Source organism: Dama dama, chromosome X, assembly GCF_033118175.1.
Source record: "Dama dama isolate Ldn47 chromosome X, ASM3311817v1, whole genome shotgun sequence".
NCBI classification, from domain to species: Eukaryota; Metazoa; Chordata; class Mammalia; order Artiodactyla; family Cervidae; genus Dama; species Dama dama.
Window position 1 is genome coordinate 87,214,342 of NC_083714.1, and position 25,483 is coordinate 87,239,824.

General features: G+C 36.5%; 1 protein-coding gene across 3 annotated transcripts; it reads left to right on the forward strand.

Moving 5' to 3' along the window:
• Positions 1–210: 210 nt before the first annotated feature.
• RLIM (ring finger protein, LIM domain interacting) lies at positions 211–24,503 on the forward strand. 3 transcript variants are annotated; one of them, XM_061137129.1, is made up of 5 exons: positions 211–426; positions 2,250–2,312; positions 15,085–15,277; positions 16,219–16,302; positions 17,505–24,503. In XM_061137129.1, exons 3-5 carry the CDS (start codon positions 15,109–15,111, stop codon positions 19,085–19,087), a joined length of 1,836 nt encoding a protein of 611 aa, XP_060993112.1. In that variant the 5' UTR covers positions 211–426; positions 2,250–2,312; positions 15,085–15,108; the 3' UTR covers positions 19,088–24,503. The 3 variants fall into 3 exon arrangements, with proteins under 3 accessions (XP_060993112.1, XP_060993114.1, XP_060993113.1); XM_061137131.1 differs by having other exon boundaries at positions 2,255–2,312; XM_061137130.1 differs by lacking the exon at positions 2,250–2,312.
• The last annotated feature ends 980 nt before the right edge of the window (positions 24,504–25,483 follow it).

The following is a 25,483-nucleotide window of genomic DNA, read 5'->3' on the forward strand; positions in this document are numbered from 1 at the left end:
CAAAATGGCGGAGGAGGGTGGGGCCTGTCACATGGTGGGCGGCACAGCAGCTTTCCTTTTCCAGGCCGCGGCCCGCCCTGCCGCGTCGTCAGCCGGCCACCTCCTCCTCTCACCGAGGGTTTTTCGAGGAATCGCCTGGGATTGGATAATCGGCTGGGAGTGGGTAATCGGCTGGGACTGTGGGGCCAGGACGCGGCATCATCACTTCCTGTTGTGGGCAGGCGTTTCCTGTCGCTGCTTGGTAACAATGGGGAAGATAATGGCTGCCTGAGCAACGTCTCCGAGCAGGCGCTGGGCTAGAGGCGGGTCTCGACCAGCGACTCATCGGAGGCGGGCTTGAGAGCTGCGGCAAGGGAGGCGCGCAGGAGCCCCGGCGGCGGTGGCGGCGGCCGAACCGACAGAGTCGGATCCCGACACCAAAACCGGGTAAGTGAAGCCTTGGGAAACGGATGGAGAGCGAGAGGAAGACAGCGAAGCCCCATCTGCTGCTTTCTCTCAAAATGGCCTGAGTGGTGCATCGTGGCGGAGGCTCAGCGCCGCCTCCGGACCCCAGGCACCGGTTGCTGTGGGGGGCTCCGTGGCGTAGTCTCCGCTGCCATTTTAGTTGGGTGTATAGTCACAGGCTTTTTTAAGAAGGGGGAGGAAGGTAGTACTTCCTCTCCGTGGCCGCGCGAGCCGCGGCTGGGGCCCTCCAGAACCTTAAGAATTTGGGGGAGGCGATTTTCGAGTGTTGGCCTCAGGCATGAGACTCTTTGATCGTCTCAGGTTTTCCTCTCCTCAATTCTCTGGAGACTTCCTTCGCCTCCTCCTCCTCCTCCTCCTCCTCCTCCCCCTCTCTTTTACATGGCGGGCTTGGGTTTAGGAAATGGGGAAAAAAATCAGACTGCTCTAAGTTAGATGCTGGGAGCTGTCGGGCCTTTAGATTTCCCAGGATTTGCAAAACCCCATTTTGAGCCTTCTGCTTCTGCAGGGCACTATCAGTTAGGCGCCCCCTGAGGCCACGATGACATCTTCCCTGAGGATCTAAGACAAATGTGGTTTACTCCCTTGCTTGAATAACCCTGGCATATCCTTTGCCAGATACCACTCCACGGATTCCCCCCAAAAGGGAGGGAAAAGCCGTTGCGTGTTTGTTGTTTTTCCCTGGCTGAGGATGGGAATTGGGCCAAATGATTTTGAAGTTAATTTCCGTTCAATCCGTGCACAACCCAACCCCTCCCCCCTCAAAAAAATGCCTAAGGGTCTCGGCTTCTGCGGGCGGTACCTGCCACGTACGCCATAGCTTTAGTAACTAGTATTAACCGGTTGGGCTTCTGCTTCCTGAATACTCCGTCCCTTTTTCCCTTATGCTGATTAATTTCAAGATGGAGGAGACAGCCACGTTCCTTCCCTAGACAGTTTCACCATACTTATTCCACAGGTTAGTCCGGGAATCTGAGGCCTAGCAGGCTTGTCTATTTAGGTCGTTCTTTCGTTTTGCGGAAAGAGGAAGCATTTATATTAGGTTGTCATTCACTCTTAGCGAGGCCCCACAATAATTTTTTCTTTTGCTGGAAATAAGGAGTTCGCATTTCCTGAATCAGAATTAACCGCAGTGGCTTTGGATGATTGAAAGGAGGAAGAAATACACTACTACTAGTCATTTTTTAAAACAATTCTTGTCATTATTAAAGACAAAATACTCTTATCACCCCATCAGGTACATTATGTCCGTCCTGGATGACTTGAGAGCAGACAGGCACAGTTATCACTGCCTCAGAATCAGTTTTCTAAGTTGTAGAAATAAAGTACCCAGGAAGACCAATCTAAATATTTTTTTACTTTTATTTTAGGATACTCTTCTCTTACTGAAAAAGTGTTTTTCTTTAGCCTAAAATGTCCTGATGATCTTTCATACTTTTAGTTCCTGCCTTAGGCTAGTGTAACATACCAAATAAGTTATTGAAAGTAACTGAGAATCTGAAAATAATTACTCATCTGATGTGTAAAAGCCCATTTTAAATAAGTTTATATTAAAAGGTAGATGGGTTGTCAGCCTTTAAAAGATATCTTCTAACATATAAGATTGTTGGTTCCCTCTGACCTTCTTAGTCTCCCCAAATATCCTAATACTAATGTGGAATTAGGTTGAATTAATCGCGGGTGTGTATCTAAAATACATAGGATATGTAATTTTTAGGATGTGTCTGTTTCAAAGAAAATGTCTATCTTATAAAAGAGGAAGAATAATGGATTCTTTTTTTTTCTAGAGCAGAGAGTGAAGAAAACTAAAATCCAGTTTATTGTATACAATACTATGTCATAACAGTCAGGTAATTTTATTTTTTGTTGCGTCTCCTGATGATTTATGTGTAGAATGCATGTTTTAAAATATTTATTCTGTTTTGGGGGCCCTGTAATTGAATGGGCTTCTTTGATATATGTTAGTTGGTGTCGGGCATTCTTAATGGTGAAAATGGGTGTTTTTCACTGGGAATTCAAAGGGTAGTGTTTCTGAGTAGCTGGAACTGCATTAGTGCTCTGTCAATTTTCTTCTTTTAAAATAATGTCTGAAATTTACCAGTACCTGTATAGAACAGAAAGAACAAAATAGAAATTTGCTTCCTTTAATCACTGTTGGAATGGGATGAGTATAAATAAGTAGTATTTAAATGTTTATTGAATAACTAAATGAACTAACAGTAGCCTATATTACAGGAATATAATTATTCTGTGTGACATTTGATATTTTTCCTTCAAGATCCGAAAAGTCATAATATATAATATTCTTAATTGATATCAACCTCTTTCATCATCATTGTTAAGGTGATCGTATAATTTATTGCCCTAGCTAGGATGCTTTAAAGAGAAAAAGGAACATTATTTTCCTAGACAACATGTGCAAACCAGGATTGTCCCATGCAAACTGGGATGGGTAATTAGCCTAAATTCATAATTAGTTTGTATTGAATACTTACGTGCTAGGTTCTGTGCTTCGCATGCGTGATTTTGTAATCCTTACAGCCAAGCTTCATGAGGATGTTACCTGTTTTACAGAGTAACTGAGACTTAGAGGAGAGATTAGATAATTTGTTCTCAATTAGATAATTTGTTCTCAAAAAGCTAATAAGTGGTAGGAGCCCCCATTTTAACCCAGGTCTGTCTGATGCCAAAGTCAATAAACTTTTATATCCTTAGACTTGTTATTAGATCAGAAATGCAAAGAAAATGAAAGGTTGTAATAAAAAAAAAATCTATAGGTTAAGTTGCACCAAAAACTTCTATTAACACTCGAAGGAACTTTGCTTTATGAAGCAAGTGAGACTTATCTAATGATTGTACTCTCTCTCTCAGTCTGTCGGGGTTCTTGTTTCAGCTGTTACTGCCTGTAATATAATTTGATAAAACAATTTAAAATTAGAAGTGGTTTTAAGAAGTAGCTTGATAAGTGATATCTAGAAGTGTTAGGCTGATTGGATATATTTTTCATGTTAGTGAACATGTAGTGAGGCCTTATATACAGTAGATCAAATGGGACATTTGCATTTATCCAATTACAATGTGTGTATTACTTTTTCTATAGCTGTAGCGGATTGGGAAATAGCAAACCACTCACCAACCTCCTGTTCCCTTGATTTACCATAGAGTGGATAACAAATTAGAACATGAAAAGTCCTCTGTCAAAACCAGACCAGTGAGATGCTAGAATTTTGGGCCAGTGCCTAGGACTGCGACATGTTTTTCTTTTGTAAATCTATTTCCATAACATTTCTTTGTAATACAGACATTTCCAAACCTTATAGCCCATTGATTTAAAGTACCCAGTCTACATGATCCTTTGACATTTTGATACCCAGTGTAAGAAAGCAATAACACTTCTATTTTTTTCTTTCATTTTTTTGAAATAGAAGTTTCCCAGATAATAAAGCAATTTATTTTAGAGGTAAAAATCTTGACAATCTTAAACAATTTGGGAGTATATTTGTGAACTTGTGGTTTTGCTCCGGAAATAGATATTTGATGTTTTTGCTGTACATAGTCTTATATTTTGGGTTTCCCTGGTGGCTCAGTGGTAAAAAAAAATCTGCCTGCCAGTGAAGAAGTGGTTCAATGCCTGGGTCGGGAAGATCCCCTGGAGAAGGAAATGCCCACTCCAGTATTCTTGCCTTGGAAATCCCATGGACAGAGGATCCTGGCCGGCTGCAGTCCATGGGGTTGCAAAAGAGTTGGACGTGACTTAGAGACTGAACAACAACAAATTCTTGTATTTTAGTGCTTCAACTCAAGGGTTTAATTTCATTAGTCAAAATACCACATATATTTGGAAGACAAATATCTGTAAATAGTACATGTGTGTATATAGATTTGTGGGCTTACTGCAATAATTTCAGAGCAGCAGTTTGGACTGCTATTACAGCATTTGCATGATGATGAACATGATCCATTCTGTGGTGGGAAGGAGATATTTGTGTTCAGTGTTTTCAAATTTTTCTGAAATGAAAAATGGTCTCTTTCCTCTTGCTCTACATTTGATCCTGTGAAGAAAAGGTTTAACTCGTAATTACATTTTTCATTTTGTATTGACCAAAGTTCCTGTTAGTGTCAATTACATTTGAGGTCACCTTATAATTTATCCAAACTGGGACACTTTTAAGAGTGAAAGAAGGCTGTGTTAATAATCACTACAGGACAACAGTTGTAGACTGCTACTCGTATGGACAAACTGGGTATATGTGGTCACCTTTGTTATCATTTCTCTGTAGGAGCACAGGTTCAGAAAACACTGTTATCAATGTGTTTGGTTCTGTAATACAAAATTATTTTCCTCAGACAATATAGGAGTCATTTGTGTAGGTGATATTTTTCAGTCACATGAGTTAAAAATAGTTAATTTTTGGTGGAAAACTTATATCTTAAAAAATAGTACTTTATTTACTAACACCAGAATTGCCAGTAATCAATGACTTTTGCATTAAAACATTTTAAAAATAAGCACATGAGCCTTTTGGGTTTTTGAGTCATTGACTTCTTGAGAATAATGAGAAATCAGAATTGAGTTAGTGTGCATAAGACCAAATTCTAATTTAGTGGCATAGCTTGATACTAAAAGAACATGAACTGGGTAATCGAAGATTAAATTCCCTGTCTTAAGTACTTGAGTGAATTGAAATGTCATAATGGTTTCCTTTTTAAACTAACTTGTTCCTGTGAATTGGCAGCATTTGGCCTGGTCTCCATCCTTTGATTTGTTGGCATTCTTAATATTCTTTTTAACTGTTTTAGAAGGTTGTTGTCATTAGAATTGTTTGTGAGCTGCAGAATTCCTGCCAAGAGATTAAACACATGCTGAATCCTCTTTTTTCTGATGTCCTTTTCAAGTGATAAAGATAGAATACAAGTGAGGCTAAGCTAACATTGCCATGCAGATATTTTATAATCTCATACTCCTCTAGGAGTATCAGCAGTGGCAGAGGCCTTAGTACCATCCTCCAATAGGCCAATAATGGAAATAAATTGTGTGGGTGGTGAGAGGTACTGTGCAATAAGGCAGTGAAACATAAACCCTACCCTATTTTTTAAAGAGGAATGCTTATTTTTTTTAAAAATAAGATAGTCATAAAAAGAGAGGGAAGTGTATGAGTGAAATAGCAGTGAGAAAAGCACAGGTTTTAAGCTTACATCCTAGTTATTCGTGTTGTTTCTTGACCTTTATTTTTCCAACCTAATATTGTAATGTGATGTGGGTTATGTCATAGTCTGGATTATTAGAATTGGAAAGGTATCTTGTAGATAGCTTAATCCAGTACACTAATACTGATGGAGATCCTGAGACACAAAAGGTTAAATAATTGGCCAAATTCACATAGTTAATCTTAACAGCCAAGACTGGAACCTAGTATCTTCTCTTTTTTCATTTTCACAGAGCTGAATTCCACCCTGCTACTCAGTCAACCTTTGATTTGTTGGCTGCAAATGCTGTAAAATTTTAATCATTCTGTATAGGAAAAATTCCCAACACGTTTGGTAACTACATATACGATGGTATTTTATATCCAGACCTCAAATTCAGTAGTTCTTTGTGACTTGGCTTTTTTTTTTTGTTTTCAACTATATTAAATATTTTTCATTTTGATGATGGTATTATTGACCTGACATTTTCTTTATACACAAGGCTTGCCTGTCATTAATTCTCATCTGTTCTATGAGGTTCTTAATCAAGAAAGAAGCTCTGTTGCAAACAGAATAATGCTTGCCCTTTTTCAGTATGACACATTTTTATGTTGATACCTATGATTTTTTTTTTATTTGGCGTGTTGTACTTTAGGACACTATTGAATTTTGGAGCTTGTTTGAACACATCCCAAAAGTGACAGTGCCCAAGATAACTTCAGTAGTTGGTTGACATTAGGTTATCTTGATTCCTCCCTCCCACTATACTTTCTGATTTTTAAAAAGAAGTGATTTCTTCCAGACTTAATAGATGTGGTTTATTTTAAAATTGATACTCATACAACCTTTTGAATTTCAGAATTCATTTTTTTATGTCTGTTGTTTTTTTAACTGTATATTTTGGTGCCTTAAATCTTAATTGATGGAGTATGTCCATTGAATATAGTATGTGTGCTTATATTTAGCACCAGGTCTCCTGACCAATTAATACTGAACAGTATGTTTTAAGTGACTTTTTGCCCTAACATCATAACAGAAATACATGTTTTAAAGATTAGTGTGTGTGGGTTAGGAGAATTAAATACTTACAGCTGTGGTCAGAAACATAGTAATCTGCATAATTTATATTAATATATGATAATTACATAGAAGAATTGAAATCACTAAAAATGCTTTTAAAATTCTCAAAGTGAATAAAATCTGCTTTAAACTCCCTAATTATAGAATAAATCTCAAGTTTGGTCTTCTTGCTCGCTTTTCCTCCCCAGAATTAAATTTACCTGACACAGTCATTGTCATACAGTTACTGACTAGATGAGTAGTTTTTGAAATGACTGGGCAAATTTTCTAATTTGGCTACTTACTTTCCAGGAATGGATTTGGCTGTATTGGCACATAGTACCCTGAAAGAAATAAGGTTAATAAAAAAATATGCTATGCATCTGAGGGGCAACTGTATTTAAAACAAAAATACTAAAAGTTGACTTGTTTAAAAAGAAGCCCTGCTGGGTTCATACTGCTTATAAGATGTTTTGTCATTTTGGAAGTTTTCATACCAGCAGTGAACATGAACTAAGTGAAAGTAATGAAGTTGCTCAGTCGTGTCCAACTCTTTGTGACCCTATGGACTGTAGCCTGCCAGGCTCCTCTGTCCATGCCTCAGGCAAGAATACTGGAGTGGGTTGCCATTTCCTTCTCCAAGGGATCTTCCCAACCTAGGGATCGAACCCGGGTCTCCCACATTGCAGACAGACTCTTTACCCTCTGAGCCACCAGGGAAGCCCCAAACATCAACTAAAAAGCTGATAGTGAGGTTGATTATGTTGGACATGCCTGTTAGGATTGAAGGAATGTATTTTTAAGGTATATGGTCTTAGGATATATTGGGAGGCAGTGAACCATTTATTGAAAAATTGATTGGATTTGGAATCAGGAGACCTGGATTTAATTGCTGGCCCTTTCGATTTACTAGCCTCATGGCCTTTGGTAAATCACTTCCTCTCTCTCTGCTTCTGTTTCCTATCTGTAAAATAGAGTTTGTGGTTCCTACTTCATAGAATTGTTGTAAGGCTTAAATGAAATACAGGCGAAAGGGCTGTATGAATAGGGCAATGAATATTACTTTTAACTAGGAAGAGACCTAAGTGATTTAAGAACACTTACACATTTTTTCTCTTAAGTTTCATTGGTTAAGTTTTCCATAAAAATATTTAAGTTTAAAATTGACTGATGATAACTGTAAATTTAATCCAAAATTTCTGACTGTGCACATGAATATTATAACTCAATATAAGGTAACTGAATGAAAAGATTTAAAATTTTCTAATTAATGATGATAGAAGGAGCCCAGGGGGTATGGGGATTCTTTTTTTTCTCATACCTTATTTAGACTGAAAATGTACCACAATGTTCACCACAGAGTAGAATCTAGAGACCCATTTTATTAACATAATCTTTCACTGATCTTATCACACCAAAATGGAGAGAGATCTGTATTTGATCATTTGAACTGCAATCTCCTGACATCTTTGGCATGTTTTAACTTTCTGAACTTCTGATTTAGAATTATTACATTTTTTTTTCATTTTTTTTTACCACTTAGGTAGTGAAGACACTGCTTAAAATGAGACCAGACTCACTGGGTGTATGTTCGTAAGATGATTTTACAAGGCATTTAAAGGCATTGTTTACATTCAGGATTTCCTTTATTTTTTCAAAATGTAATTAACTTCTAGTCCGGTGGACCTTGGCAGATGTTAAAGCTGTAACATCTGTCTTGCCAGTGCTGGAATCTCTTGACCTCCACTCCCAACTCAAGAAAATACAGAATAAAGCAGAAAGAATGAATGCTTTGGGCAAAAGTAGGGAAGCAAATAGGCTTTTTCTCTCCCTGTGCCTTAATCAACTGCAAGAAATGAACAGCATTTTAAATGGAAATGTATACCTTAGCAAAAAACATGGTGTGTTCTGTTTAATGAAGCCTTGCCAGTTTGATTGCAATTTTGAAATAAATGTGTTGCAAGGATGCCATGTGGGGAAAATAATTTATTTTCTCTGATGTAGGCAGGGGGAAGGGAGAGCAGCATGTTACTATGGAAGTAATAGTAATTTGGATTTGTTCGCATGTTTCTTTGTGTGTCTCATTGTTAAAATTTTGAATTAAAAAATAAACCGAAGTAAAAATCCCTCTTGAATAGAATAACCCAACTTCTAAACTCATCAGGCAGGAGCTATTTAGGATTTAGCAGTCTCCAGAATCACAGTGTTGAGAGGGTTTTGAATAGAGGTATGATTTTTTTTTTTTTTTTGTCTCTAGTTTCCATGTAGGAAATATTAGAATGTCTAGGTCAAGAGTGAACTTGAAGATTGGTGATTGTAATTAAGAATCATCTATTCCATGTGTTTTTGTAGAGTATTCACCATTATCTTCCCTAGTCACTCAGATGGTAAAGAGTGTTGGCAATGCAGGAGACCCAGGTTCGAACCCTGGGTGGGGAAGATCCCCTGGAGAAGGGAATGGTAACCCATTCCAGTATTCTTACCTGGAAAAATCCCGTGGACTGAGGAGCCTGGTGGGCCCCAATCCATGGGGTCACAGAGAGTCGGATATAACTGAGTGACTAACACTCACCTCATCCTCACCATTATTATTTTACTTTTGAAAAGTATAAAGGGGATTCATAAATAGTGGGTTTATAGAGCAGAAACAATATATTGGGAACACTTTAGAGCTCTTCCCGTATGTGGAGTTTCTCTACCTTACGAACAAATTCTTTAAAGCTGCACTGTCCGATATGGTAACCTGTAAGCACATGTGGCTACTGGACACTTGAAATGTCATTAATTCACTGGAACTAAACTTTTAATTGTCTTTCATTTAATTAAGCTAAATAAACAATGTAAATTTTTTCCATTAAACATGACTTTTTTGTTTCATTAGGACTACATTTCACTTTAACCATTGAAAATTTAGCATCCAATTTGAGATGTGCTGTAAGTATAAAATAGATACCAAATTTCTGAGACTTAGAATTTTAAAAAAGAATATAATACATCTCAATAATTTTTATATTGATAATATGTTGAAATGATCTTTTGGATCTGTTGGGTACATAAGATATTAATAAAATTAGTATTTCAAAAATATAAAAGACCTTGTGATTCAGGAAGTGACACTAGTGGCACAGGCAAATGCTGTGTGCAGAGATAGTTGAAAAAAATTGCTAGCTGGGGTAGTCAGTAATAGCTTCTTAGGTAGTAAGATTTCATTGAACCTTGAGGGGTGAAATGGGGAGAGACTAAATAGAGGGCTGAAGGGAGAGCATTATAAGTGTGAAGGTAGTAAAGTACAAGATGTGTTGGAGGGAAAGGATGGGGCAGTATAAGTGGATTGGTCTTGTCAAGAAAATGTTATAACAAAATTGTGTCACTGGGAATATGTGGCTTAGTATGACCCTAGACCCAGAATAAGGAAACCAAGGGACTGTCTATCCTTAATGACATTTTAGTCCAAAGGGTCTTTTGAAATCAGTCTGTTCAAATTCCTACCTAATATCTAGCCTCTACTTGAATACTTCCAGAAATTGGTAGTAGTTTGCTTGAAGAGACTGGTTGCATCTCTATTTTTGGACAGTCTTATTTGCTTGACTATTAAAAGACAGAGTTATTTGCTTCATATTTCTTCAACTCTTGGCTCTAATTTGACCCTGTGGTTTGCTCTCTTATATGTTATAACTCCAAATATTTGAAGGTGGTAATCGTGTCCATTTTTAGTGTTGTCTTTGGGCTAGACATTTTCAAGTAATTTAGCCATTTATTTTATGGTATTCCCTGGCTTCTCACCATCTTGGTCACTCTACATATTTTCTTGTGTTTGTCAGTGTCCTTTTGTATGTATTTTTAATGTTTCAGATACTCCACATATAGTCTGAACAGCAAGTAGCGTTGACACTACTACCTATTTTTATCTAAACACTGTGACCTAGGAAAGGTTTGTCATCCTGTGACTCCAAGGTTTCTTAACGGTCAAGTCAAACAGGCTTTTAACTGAGCTTTTGTTAACTAAAAACTTCAAGTCATCTTCATGTTGCCAGGACAGGTCCTCCCTCTCTCGCCATCAGCTTGATAACCCTTAAAGTGTTTAAGGTAGCACATTTACCATCATTTTTGTTGATTTCCACTCATCCTCACAGCCCACTGAGAATTCAGGATTTTTTTTTATTATATACATCTTCATTACTAACTCCCAGCGTTGAGTTGTCTATAGATTTGGCTGGTATGTCTTTGACTTGGTTCTTTTCAAAATGCTTAAGACTGGGCTCTTTGCAGGTTAACATTGCTCCATAATCTTTGAGAGTGGTATTCAGCAACTGTGAATCTGTTAAATTGTATTGTCATCAAGCTCCTTGCTACTCAAACTGATTGTAGGATAAGCAGCATCAGCATTATTACATGGAGGCTTATTTAAAATGCATGCTCTCAGGCCTCACCCCCAATCTACTGAATCAGAACCTGTATTTTTACAAGATTTCCAGGTGGTTCATTTGTATGCTGAAGTTTGAGAAGCATGGACCTAGCCTATATTTCTCCATAAAATAGGATGCAAAAGCTTTTCAGACTCTGTACAAAAACCAAGCCAGACGTTTCAGCAGTATTATCTTGATGCCTCTATCAAAAAGTTTCTCAACTCTGACTGTACAATGGAATTACCTGCGGAATTTTTAAAATGTCGCTGTCTGATTGGCCCCAGAGAAAGCTCCTCAGGTGATTTTAATGTGAGAATCTTGTAAAGCAAGTTCTATGTGAAAGAAGACTGTGTAATGCAAATAAGGTTAATTTGACAGTGAATTCCACTTCTGATCAACATGTTTTTCTACGTGTTTGCAATATATCTGATAGTCTATAGCAGAATTCCACCCCCCCCCCCAGGTTTTGTGCCAGATTTTGCTGTGTTATCGCTTATAGACGTCACTTTCTTTGCAGTTTAGATCATCTGGTATCTCCTGTTCTCTGATTTTTCAAAGATTGGAAATTTTGCAGTTTGGATTTTGATTTTTTTTTTCTTTGAGAAACTTGGTTTTTTCCACTACTTCCAGTTGGAAGATGATTCTTCTTGCTGAATAAGATAGAAGTTGAGTGCCTCTACCTACCATCTTCTATTAATATACCATCTGTACCAGAGGCTTAGTAAAAGATCTCATTCTTATTTCAGATTTGTTTTTCAAAGCCATTTAAAAGCTCTTTCCCATACTTTTGAAAGTTTCTGTTCCTTGTGGTCTTTAACCTCTGACGCTGTTTTTAAGACTTTGTGCCATTCTTGTAACAGTCCTTGGTATGTGATTTTTCTGTTATCTGTGGTTCCTGTCCTTCAAATCTCAGAACTTATCAGGAATTTTTGCCTTCTTTGAAAGCTTTACATTCTTAAAGCCCTTCAACCCTACTGAGTTTTCAGTTTTTAGAAATTATTTTCGAAACTATTTATTGATCTATTCCTTTGTAAGTGGACTTGGTCCTTTCATGTTACTACTATTCAGAATATTAACTGCTTAATATTAGCCAAGTGTGATTTTCTTTGGTTTGGGAAATTATGGCTGAACTTTCTTTGTGCTTTTCTGTATTTTTTTTAAATTAACTGCGTGCTATTTATTACCAGTACTAAGTTGTGGAAAATTTTGGCTTCTTGTTTTTTTTTCATTGCCTGGCCCATATAACGTTAATGGGTGTTTTATTTAATCTGTTGACTTCTAGTCTTACAGTTTCAAGTTATTTAAAAAACAACATCTTTCAGAAATTTATATAGTTTAGTCTTACCAAAATTAAGAAATCTTAGTTATGAAATTAGGAAACTCCAAAAAATATTAAGGTCTCTCTCCCTTTCCCTTTCCTTGAGATAATTCATCTTATTTGTTTAAAGAATGATAGACTAGTTCTAAGAATAATGATCTAAGAAAAACAGTGGAGAGCCAGATGTGCCCATGTATAGACTAAAATTTGTTTAGACTCATCAGACAGGTAGACAGTCTTCTTTGTTTTTTTTAATATCTGAAAGATGGTTTGTTTTTATTTTTCTCTAGTATTGACATAAACATCCAGATACTTCGTGTTTTGTGTGTTGGATTAAACTGTAGTACCAACATAGATGACTGCTTTTCCACAAATCAGATTTTCACATGTTTGTGAATTAACTTTTATCTTGTCATTGTGAATTTAAGTCAATCTGGGGTTCGAAGGAAAAGAATATACTATAAATATATAAATATATATATATATATTTTTCCTAGGGCTGTACAAATAGTGACAATTAAGTTTTGGCTAGTTTTATGTACTATCCAGAGTAGGGGTTGGCAAACTTTTTCTGTAAAAGGCCAGATAGTAAATTTTTTTCACTTTGCTAATCAGAATTGAATATATTACATAATTATTTATATAAAAAGAGAGAAGCCAAATTTCCACAGAGTTTTTCTTGATGTAATAATAAATGAGTACAATGTTTTATAATATAGATCTACTAGTGAGAAGAATGGTATTCTTTTTGGTGGGATAACATTTTGCTTAATTGGGGCTAATCGTTCTTTATCATCAGAATCATTTGCGGATGTCCATTTAGTGTTTTCTGATTTGAAATGAGATTTTACATATTTCGTCATTGAAAATGTCTTCACACATACAAGTACGCTGTCTAATCAGTATACAAGCATAGAATTTTAATTGTAAATTTGCCCAACTAGATATATTTTTGCTCTGCACATACTTTTTTTAACCACCATTTCAGTTGTAACACATCTTCGCAGATTCCACCTCAGGTTGTGCTGAATTAGTGTTTCTCAGCTTCTTTGAAAATGTTATCACCTGTAGTTAGTTGTTCCATGCAAACTATTCATAGAGACTACTTCTTTAGTTACTTCAAACTCCTCAAATAACTTGACTCCTTGAATAAGCAACTGAATAGTATCAGTTATATTTGTCAACTCATCAAGAGCCAAAGGGAACTACTCAATCATTTATTTCCTTGTTTTTCACTTGATGATTGATGTATCCCAGTATCGTCACTTTTTGAGCAACTGTTCTCATTAAAAGGCTAATAATCTTAAACCAGTTTATTTTCTGTGGACTATTTGTTTAGCTTCTGCAGTCAAACACAATTTAGCTAACATAGCATTGATAAATGTCTTTCCTTGCTTAGCCAACAAATGAGCCACTTAGAAACTTACTCTGGTTGAAGCTTCATTTTTTATTTTTTTGAGGAAATACTTTGTGATATTTGTTTTAAGTTTTCTAATTTTTCAGACCATAGCTTTCTTGTGAATTGTAAATAGTATGATCAGTGCTTAGTCTAATAATATGAATGTATATTTTATTTTATTATTTTAGCACAGTTTTAGTGTCATTGTATTATAATATTTGCCATCTACTCTAATAAAATAATCCATACTGTGCCTTTAGAGATGATACTCAGTGTTCATCAAGTTTTACTGGAATACAGCTGTACACATTCATTTACATACTGTCTGTGGGCTGCTTTCTTGCTATAATGGCGGAGTTGAGTAGTTGTGACAGAGACTATGTGGCACTGTCACTGCTTTGCACTGGTGATCTGTGCACTGCAAGTTGCGGTGATGAAATTATAACTTGACAGCATTTCAGGTGCCATGCTTATACTGTAACATTTTTCTAAATTACCAGTGCACACTCATCGTATTAAATGGAGAAAGTGGGCTTGACCATTAGCATTTTTAGAACTTCTTTTCTACATGTCTTATCTCTGTGAGAGGCAATAGAGCATAGAGAAACCTGAATTCATATTGTCCAGGTTCAGCTTCTGGCCTTGTCACTTGTTGTGTAACCCTGGTCAAGTTATATAACCTCTCTATACTTTATCTATACTTTATCTGTTTCTTCATCTGTAAAAAAGGAATAACAATAACAACAGTGTGCACAGTGTCATTGTGAGGACTAAAAAACAAAAGCAATTATAATAGTGCCAAGAATTCAGTAAGCTTCTTGGGTCTAACCTTGTTGAACAGACACCATTCAATTCTTGCTACACTGCTGAATTCTTATTTGTATTTCTCTAACCAAACTTTACTCTGGACAAGTAGCTAAGAATTTATTTATTGGATCTCATATAATTTTCACACATTACAAAATATTCTCTTAGAAAAACATTTAAAAGTATAATAATCATTCTTAGATCTCAAGGAGGAAAAATAGTCACCAGGTCTAAGTTTGGTCCATGGGCCATAGTTTGCCAACCCCTGACCTAGTCTTTTCCTAGTATAACAGTGCTTTTCAGTGTTTCTATTATGAAGTTTCCATTCATAGGAGGTCTTAAAATCCATGTCTCAACCTGAATTCTGGATTTTCACATAATTAAAACTGTTCTATAGAAGATATACTGACTTTTGTTTTCAAGAGTGATCTCCTTTCTCCTTTTAGATAATTTTCCACTTGTTTATCAAGATGGAAAGCTCAGATTGTAACGATAAAGGAAGTGGTGATCAGTCTGCAGCACAGCGCAGAAGTCAGATGGACCGATTGGATCGGGAAGAAGCTTTCTATCAATTTGTAAATAACCTCAGTGAAGAAGATTATAGGCTTATGAGGGATAACAATTTGCTAGGCACCCCAGGTATGCAATGTGTAGTTTAAAGATTTATACACACACACACACACACACACACATATATAAATTGCTGGTTTTTAAAAAAACAACTGTTTTTTAAAAAAATGTTTACCATTGTGAAGTATGATTTTAATACCAGGGATATAGAATGAAATTTACTGCTGTACTTATTACTTGATTTTGTTCACTCATATTTGGAATTATCCCTATGTCAGGATTTTTAGTGAGGAATTATATTACGAATTTATAGTAAGCTGAATTGAAAAGAGTGGAACTGAACAATCTTTTTGTTATTTATCTTTATTTAACTTACTAGACAGTGGTCTGGAAGAGCTAACGGGAACTTTGGTTCTTAGGACAGACTTAACTCTGTTTTGTCATCTCTTATTCTCTGAATATGTCCCAATCATAATCAACCAGAGCTAGCCTTGGGTGAAATAGTCAGTTATTCAGAAATTTGTGCTTGGTTATTCTGTTTTGCCTCATTAGGTCCCATTTGATTCTAGTTAAAATTCATTATAAAACTTCCTCCTCATTTCTATTTAATTCTATTAATGTTTGAGTGATTGCTTAAATTTTAAAAGGTAAGGTGCTAGCATGGTTACTATGAGCCAGAGTGCATTTTGAGCCAGCAGTACCAGACTTGAGTCAGAATGCCAGAGTTGGCCTTCCTGCCCTGCTATATATTAACAAATCAGCTCACTTACTCTGAGTTTGTCTTAAAATGCAGATAATATCTATCTCCCAGAGTTGCATTTTTAAAGAATGAGATATTGTATGCAAAAGCATATTGTAAACTGGAAAGGAATACGAATAAATATAAGTTGTAATGTCATGCTCTCAAATAGGTGAATTTTACTCAGGTTCCCACTCTTTGGTTGTCATCTCAGATGGATAAGTCATTGGATTTTATTTATAACTCCGCAAATATTTTAAACTGTTTTCAGGTGAAAGTACTGAGGAAGAGTTGCTGAGGAGACTACAACAAATTAAAGAGGGCCCACCACCACAAAACTCAGATGAAAATAGAGGTAAGCTTTTCTTGGGAGAGGGGTGTCAAGGATGAAATGGATAAGGAGCTTCCTAATGATAAATGTCAGCCAAAGATAATCCAGCAGTAGCACAAGTTAATTTGGTGTTAAAGTAACTGCTCATAAAAAGAACTGGCATTTTCTTGATATTTGGTGAGAATGTTAACTTTTTTTTTCCTGCTTCACCTTTGGGATTTTTTTTGAGTGTTAATTGGGATATAGGAATGTCCTGTCTTAAATGTGATCATTTTTCTTGATTTTCTACCTTCATTGAAATTTCCCCATACCCACTGAATTATTCCTTCCTTATAAACCTGAGTTCCTCACCAGCAGAAAGGTTGCATTCTCTAATCTGGTGGTTCTCAGTGGGGTATAATGTCTGGAGACATTTTTGGTTGGGAGTTTGCTGTTTGCTCTAGTGGGTGGAGGTCAGGGATGCTGCTAAACATCCTAAAATGCACAGCACAGTCCCCACAACAAAGAATTATTTGGCTCAAAATGTAAATAATAGCACTGTTAAGAAATCTTGTTCTTACCTCAGGTCTGGTGTTTCTTCTTCAGTGTGAAATATGATAACAGTTAGGTTTTGAATGTGCTGTATATGTACTGTGCTAGGTTCAGACTCTTTACTTGTTCTGATCTCTAATTTCATGTTAATTTAAAATCTTGGTAACATGAAGAAGTAACCTGTAAATCTTGTTTATATTTTTGCAATGTCTAAAGCAGTCTTATAGTTTTAAAATGTCCTGTATTTTTATCTGAGGCACTTACGTCAAGAGCCCAAAGAAATGCTGTAGACTAATAAAAATTTAACCAAAAAATGTAATTTGAACTAAAATACTAGCCCTGTACCTTAACTGGTGTTTTACATTATTTGATTATGTTAGTGTTTTGACAGTGGACTGAAAAAATGTCTTCTGACAGTCCCCAGTGGTACACTACCTCTGTATACAATGCTAAAAATAGACCTCCTCCCAGGTCCCTTTTTTAAAAAATGCTTTAAATTTCTCTAGGATTAGCTTGCTGTTTTAAAATGGAATTGAAAGTTTCTTGCTTTTACTTGCCAATCAGTGCAGTATAGTTTAAAAAAATCTGTAAATTGAAATCTGTTCAGAATGTTTTTCTGTTAATAATATGAAGTTTCAGAGTGTGATTTCCTATTTTTAATAGTTCCCTTTCTCCCCTCCCTTTTTGAAAAACAGGTGGAGACTCTTCAGATGATGTATCTAATGGTGACTCTATAATAGACTGGCTTAACTCAGTCAGACAAACTGGAAATACAACAAGAAGTGGGCAAAGAGGAAACCAATCTTGGAGAGCAGTGAGCCGGACTAATCCAAACAGTGGTGATTTCAGATTCAGTTTAGAGATCAATGTTAACCGTAATAATGGGAGCCAAAATCCAGAGAATGAAAATGAACCATCTACAAGACGTTCTAGTGGAGAAAGTATGGACAACAACAGCCAAAGACAAGTGGAAAATCCACGATCTGAATCAACATCTGCAAGGCCACCCAGATCAGAACGAAATTCAACTGAAGCATTAACAGGAGAAGCCCCACCTACCAGAGGTCAGAGAAGGGCAAGAAGTAGGAGCCCAGACCATCGGAGAACCCGAGCAAGAGCTGAAAGAAGTAGATCACCTCTACATCCAATGAGTGAAATTCCACGAAGATCTCATCATAGTATCTCATCTCAGACTTTTGAGCATCCTTTGGTAAATGAGACTGAAGGAAGTTCTAGAACCCGGCACCACGTGACATTAAGACAGCAAATAAGTGGACCTGACTTACTAACTAGAGGTCTTTTTGCAGCTTCTGGAACAAGAAATGCTTCACAAGGAGCAGGATCTTCAGACACAACTGGCAATGGTGAATCTACAGGATCAGGCCAGAGACCTCCAACCATAGTCCTTGATCTTCAAGTAAGAAGAGTTCGTCCTGGAGAATATCGGCAGAGAGATAGCATAGCTAGCAGAACTCGGTCAAGGTCTCAGACGCCAAACAACACCGTCACTTATGAAAGTGAACGAGGAGGTTTTAGGCGTACATTTTCACGTTCTGAGCGAGCAGGTGTGAGAACCTATGTCAGTACCATCAGAATTCCAATTCGTAGAATCTTAAATACTGGTTTAAGTGAGACTACATCTGTTGCAATTCAGACCATGTTAAGGCAGATAATGACAGGTTTTGGTGAGTTAAGCTACTTTATGTACAGTGATAGTGATTCAGAGCCTAGTGGCTCAGTCTCGAGTCGAAATATGGAAAGGTCAGAGTCACGGAATGGAAGAGGGGGTTCTAGTGGTAGTAGCAGTTCTGGTTCAAGTTCCAATTCGAGTCCTAGTTCCAGTTCCAATGGCGAAAGTTCAGAGAATAGCTCAGAGGTATTTGAAGGCAGTAATGAAGGAAGCTCATCATCAGGCTCATCAGGTGCCAGGCGAGAGGGTCGACACAGGGCCCCAGTAACATTTGATGAAAGTGGCTCTCTGCCCTTCCTTAGTCTCGCTCAGTTTTTCCTCTTAAATGAGGATGATGATGACCAACCTAGAGGACTCACCAAAGAACAGATTGACAACTTGGCAATGAGAAGTTTTGGTGAAAATGATGCATTAAAAACCTGTAGTGTTTGCATTACAGAATACACAGAAGGCAACAAACTTCGTAAACTACCTTGTTCCCATGAGTACCATGTCCACTGCATCGATCGCTGGTTATCTGAAAATTCAACTTGTCCTATTTGTCGCAGAGCAGTCTTAGCTTCTGGTAACAGAGAAAGTGTTGTGTGATTAAGGTCTGAACTCTCAGCTATGTAGCTGGTATAGTGATGGGCAAACAGGAATCACTTGCTTTCTGTCCACTTTTTGAGTGGTGCTTAAATGTAAAGTAGCAACCTGAATTGAGTCATTGCTTTCTGAATGAATCATTGTCCTTTCTCTAATTTCTGTTCCAAAATAAAAGGAAATATTTAAAAAGCAACATGTTAGGACATAAAAATCTGATTTCAGTATCAGTAATTGTTATTACTGATGATTTATCATGTACTTGTCAGTTTCTCCTTTGTTACCTTAAAAGGTCTGCCTTAGCAATGACTCTTACCTGTTTCATATTGATCTTTAAAGTTTCATATGCCATAGGAAAGAGGGGTGAAGGAAATTCCCAGTTTAGACTCAGTTACAGTACATGTTTCCTAAGTGACTGCTTAAAGCTATACTGTTCCCAGTTATTAGTTGGCACACATTCAGCTACATTCTGAATATCATTTGTTCACCTTTCAGACAAGGTGATATTGGACTTATCAGTGTAAATAACACTAAGATTAGGATCTTCTAAGTGTATAACTGTCTTCTAAGCCCATCACTGTGGCACACTGTAGAGTGAGCTTATAGTTTAATTGAGATATTTATCTTGTGGAAATATTAAAAAAAAAAGCCTATGCTTGTGTAAGTGAAAAAATCACATTCATTTGTTTAAAAATGTAAAGCTATTTTGTAGAGGCTCAGTACTTTTTCCAATGCACTGTTGTATTAATGCATTAAAAATTGTAAAGTACCATGCTTAGAAATGAAAAAAACTGCTTTTTGTGAGCCAACATAGTAAAAAAAAAAAAAAAAAAAAAAAAAACACCAAACAAAGTACAAAGCTGCTTTTGTAAGTGTGTAGATGTAAGAGCAGAACATATCTAATATTTAATGTCTGTGAACAGCTACTGTGACCTGCAAAGGAAAGGACAGAGTATGGATTTAGGCAGGAAATGAAAGAGGGAGGATAGAGAAAACTGCTTGGAAGAACTTTTCATGAAGACAGTAATTCCACAGACATGAACTGGTTTCATATGGTGAGATCCTTGGCACAGTATTCTACTTGAGCAGATGAAGCAAATTTGGCAGAATTTGGTTTAAGGAAAACAAACCACTACCCCCTAGCACAAGTTACATTGATGTTTTTGCAAGTTTGCTTCTCAAAAAAAAAAAAAAAAATGGAGGAAAGAGACTATAAACCACTTATTTAGCATAAGAATTGAAGTTGGCACAGATGTGTATACTAGTAGGAAAGTCTCAAATTTGCATTGTTTTTGGTATTTTGGTTATTCAAGGTACCAGTGCACACTTGTTACTATCTCTAATACAGACTTAATATCTCATACCTAAAGACAAGATGAAGAACTAAGGGATTTTTATTTTTTGTGAAAAGTGAGTCGTGTTTGGTTATTTGAAATTCAAATTTTAATTGTGCTGCCCATATTTGAAGATGAGAAGGCTGACTCACAATCTATGGGATATGCACTTTATGTTGTTTCCTTAGTAAGCCTTGTGAAGAACCCCAGTATTCTTGCTGACTTTCTCTTGAGGCAAGTTGGGGTTAGGATTAGTCTGACTGTGGAAGACTGTCTTTTTCTGGGAAACGCTAGTGGGCCCAAAGAGGGATTGAACACATCCTTGGCTCTTAACAAAGTGAGCTGATTACCCAGGTGTACGTAGTCAGATGCTCTACACAATAAACAAGTCTGCTTTAGAAATTATCTGGCTACCTTAACTGTTACCAACTCAGCTGTAAAGATTATTTCAAAGCTCATTCTTGTATATTTTCCTCTGGCTTTCAATCCTACCTAAGTATCAAGGAAATTGTAAATATGGTAGTTGTTTACTAAGGATATGTACTGCTCTTGCAAGAAAATAATGTCCAAACAAAGCTTCACTTATTTTTTTTTAATATAAGCAGATTTTACTGTTTATGGCGCTTATGTAATACATTTTATCTTTCTAAAAAAATTGTCCATGTAAAAGTCAGGATTCGTTTATATTTGTGAGCCTCCTTGTATCCTTTACTAAGGGTGTAATCTATGGTTTTCAGATCTGCAGGGTAGTCCTGATTGGCTAAAAACAAACTCATTTTCCTCTTGGTATAAAATGTCCCATTATAATAGGGGTGTTCATTTTAAATAGTTTAAAAACAACTGCATCACATTCTAAGCATAAAAGAGTTATTAACAGGTACCTTCCTAACCTCCCAAGATGTATTATTACTCATTTGTGAAGTATTAAGAGGTTAACTCATGCAGAATGCTGGTTATGAATGTAGATACTGAAGCTATTCATAAACACTGGAAATAGAATTTTAAGTTTTTAGCCTTCAGTGCACATATTGGACATGTGCATGTGAAAACCTTTTTCAGTAGCACTCATTAATTTCCATTGGACTGTGTAGAATGGATAAAAATATTTTAGTGGAATTTGCTACTTGATTATTTTTTTTGCAAGGTCCATGACCAATATGTACTTTCTAGTATGGACATTGAAGACAAGGTCATTTGTAGGTGTCAGATGTACAATGGAGAACAAAAATCTTTTTTCCCACCTGCATCCAAACACCTGTTCTCTTGAGGGAGCATTTTCTTGCAAAAGACTTTACATTTCATTTTGTACCTTTGCACTTTTTCTTTATTACGAAAAGGTTCTGTCTTGAGGACCTTGTTTGAACTTCATGCAATAATAGGAACAAGAAAAAACAATGTTGGGGCATTACATTGTTCAATGCATAGGGAAAAAGTACTAAAAACTGAATTTTCTTGAATATTTCAGATTATTTTTAAAAATTCATTTACTAGTCTGAAACGTTTGAGGTGTTTTACCTGCAAGCAGCTGACGTGATTGAGATTTATTAGTACTAAAAACAAAATTGAACAAGTTAGCTTTAAAGTTTGCAAACTTTAGCAACACTAGAGGAACCAAACTTAATTTGGAATATTTGCTCTAAAAAGAACACATTAGTTATACCTTAGTGGTGTTAATGGAGGTTGGGGATTGAGAAAAATATTCATGTTAGTGTTGGAGTATAAGTAATCAATTGTATAAACAATTACAAAAAAACATTTAGTACCAGGATTGTGTGTGTGTGTGTGTGTGTGTATATACATGAAATCTCTAAAAACATGATCATGGGAGTTCATCCAAAATTTAAGGTTAGGAAACTGTTACAAGTGTTACCTCAAGTAATACCGCCCCCACCCCCCCCCCACCCCCCCATCAAAAACATGTTCTTTCCCTGCCAAGTATTCTCTCCTAATGTCAGTGTCTCAAATTATTTTTACGAAGGGTTATCACTTAATATACTTTGTATTTAATCACCTGCTTCTCAGATGTCCATGACATGAAGTGGGGCAGCATCAGCCCTAACTTTTCAGCAGTTCTCAAACTACCCACATAATAGGGAAGTGAATGTTACAAAATGCTTTTTAAAAAGCCATTTTTACAGCTTGCTAGAATACAGTGGCACCTTGTGGTTGTTTTTGATACTTTCAAAGATGGAGGATATTTTTATTCCCCCCTTTACTCCACCTCTTTTTTTTGCTGTTTGTGAACAAGAAATACTTGTAATCTGCCTTATTTGAGTTTTTAAGTTTTACCGGCTTCCCTGTCAAATATGTTACCAATACTAAATACATAGAAGCCACATTTGCGGGCACTTTTGTCTTATAAGACTATGCTGATTGCTACTTACTAAAGTATACTGTACCTTAGTAATGCAAGAGATTGATAAGGCACATGTTCAAATGTCAGGCATTTATCTTCCCTTAATATAATTCTTTAGTATATGTGTAATATTCAATAATGGCTTATCTGGTAGCTCTGTTGATAATGAATCCACCTGCAATGCAGGAGACCCAGGTTTGATCCCTGGGTGGGGAAGATCCCTGGAGAAGGCAATGGCAACCCACTCCAGTATTCTTACCTGGAAAATCCCATGGATTATTCAATAATTATTATTCAGCAATATTCAGTAACTTGTAATTCATTAACAAGTAAATTGTTCACTTTTGAAAAAATGTAAATCAACTTATGCTTCATTTGGAAAGTTAAAATACAAGGTCCAAGTAACTAGTATTTCATTTATTTTTAAATTAGATTTTTAGAAAGCAGCTAAGAAACAGCTGTGAGTTATATACCTATCCTTTACATTTTTAGCATTCTGAAAAGAGTTCTTAACTGGAACATTACTAAAATAGGAATATTGGAACAAGTAAGCAATCTCACTTGATTTGAGTAACTCCATTTTGTATCTAAAATGCAGTATATTTGAGCTGTTCAAGGAATAAAAAGTTTATATCAGTTTTATGATTATTTTCATGTCTACGTAGGTAGGTGTTCTAATTCAAATTTCAAGAAAATAGGCACACCCTCCAACAGTCTCAAAATCACCAAAATACTTATTTTTGGTTAGGATTTGTTTACTAAAGACCCCCAAGCTTAGATTGACTGATATCTTAAAGACATGCAGTGAAAGTAAACCCCATAATGTATGACTGTGCCTAGTTATTTCAGGGTTCCTCTCTCAGTTCCTCATATTGCAGATTTTTCTTAATACCAAGATATGGCTGAACCGGTTGCCCAGCCTTAACACTTTTCAATGCCCCTTTGCTAACATTCTTTGAACTGAGTGATTTGTATGTGTTTTAACTGTCCAATGTTTGGATTTTACCTCTTTATAGCTCCATTTGTTCCTGGTGCTGCTTTTAAAGATGTAGGGCCATGTGATCCGGTATCAAGTTGAGTAGGTACGCAATTGGCCTGATTATGTATCTGTGCCTGTTTTGTCTTCTCCCAAGAAGAGCTGCTTTGGTATAGATGTTTACTTAGATTCGGATAAAGAACTGGGCAGCGGTTTTGGAAAGCTTTCTGAAGCCTGTACGAATCTAAAGGGATTTGGAGGGGGAACAGTAACAAAGACTGCTTTTATGTCTTTGAACATGAAGCACATAAATGTATGTTCTGTAAAGACTATAGTGATTGTTATACCAGGGCTTCCTGACCTCTGGGAGAGACTTTCAGAAAAGCAGAAAGGATCACAAAGTGAAGTGAATTTGGTTGTCTTACTTTATCTGGTTTCTCATTTTCTTTCAATTTAAAGCTGAACTTAACACCCTTTTCCAATATCTATCCAGCAGACTCCTGGTTGGGAAGCCCTGTATTAAATTTTGAGAATGTACCCAGTTTCCTTTTTTTTTTTTTTTTTTTTTTTGTACAGTGCTTTCTTTACACCTGCTTAAAATTAACTTGTTTAAAGCAAAACAAGACCTTGAAAGGTCAGTCATATTAAAGCTGGTTTGATTATTAATAGTTATCTTTTAGGAAGAAGCTTTTTCCCTATGTAAGATGTCATACTGCAGATTTAAAATATAGACTATCAATAAAATGCATGAAGTGATCATTTGTGCTTGATCATCTCTCCTTGGGTTTTTCTTTTAAAAGAGGAATCTGATAAAGATTCTGTTGCTTCACGCCAATGTCAGATAGACATGGTTTTAAAAATCATGTAGAATTACAGTGCAACCTTGATTTTGATTCCCCTCACTGTTTGAGTGTGGGCAGGTACTGGTTTATGAAATATAACTTCCGTTCTGTATTGTGTAATGGCTTAATCTTTCAGTGGTAAAATAAAAGATTAAAGTCTATTCGTATATAAGAATCCTGGAAACATTTGTGTAAATGACATTTTAAGTAGGTGCATCTTTGATGTTACTTGTATTACTGTTTACCTGATGATTCCCTTCCTTGACCTCTAAGTATAAAGACTCGTCTAGGTGTGCATGTGTACTCAGACAGCTTTTGTCTTCCATTCCTACTTCCAACCTTTCACACATGTTGCTTAAACCCCTAAGAGTCTTTGTTTCTAAGTAAGTCATCACATTCTGATACGTGGATGTGACTTCCCCTTGGTACTGGTATTCATTTAACTAATGGTGAATTTTATCATAGCTTCATTTCCTCTAGTGCCTAACTACAGAACCCTGTCGCTGGCATAGGAAAAAGGGTTCCTCGGAATAATTTTGGAGTGGTCAATGCTTCTTTGCCTCATACCTTCCCAGGGTTTTACTTTTAGTGTTGTTCATGATTCTGTTTGTAGTTCAAAAATGCCACTGAAAAGTTCATATTCTAGATAACAAAGTAAGCCAGTACACAGGCATCTTATTGAGGGAAATTTAGTGAAAAGGACCATTACCTAGCAGAGTGGATTATAAACTATATTGTTATGAGGGCTTCCTTCATAGCTCAGTTAGTAGAGAATCTGCCTGCAATGCAGGAGACCCTGGTTTGATTCCTGGGTCAGAAAGATCTGCTGGAGAAGGGATAGGCTACCCACTCCAGTATTCTTGGGCTTCCCTTGTGGCTCAGCTGGTAAAGAAT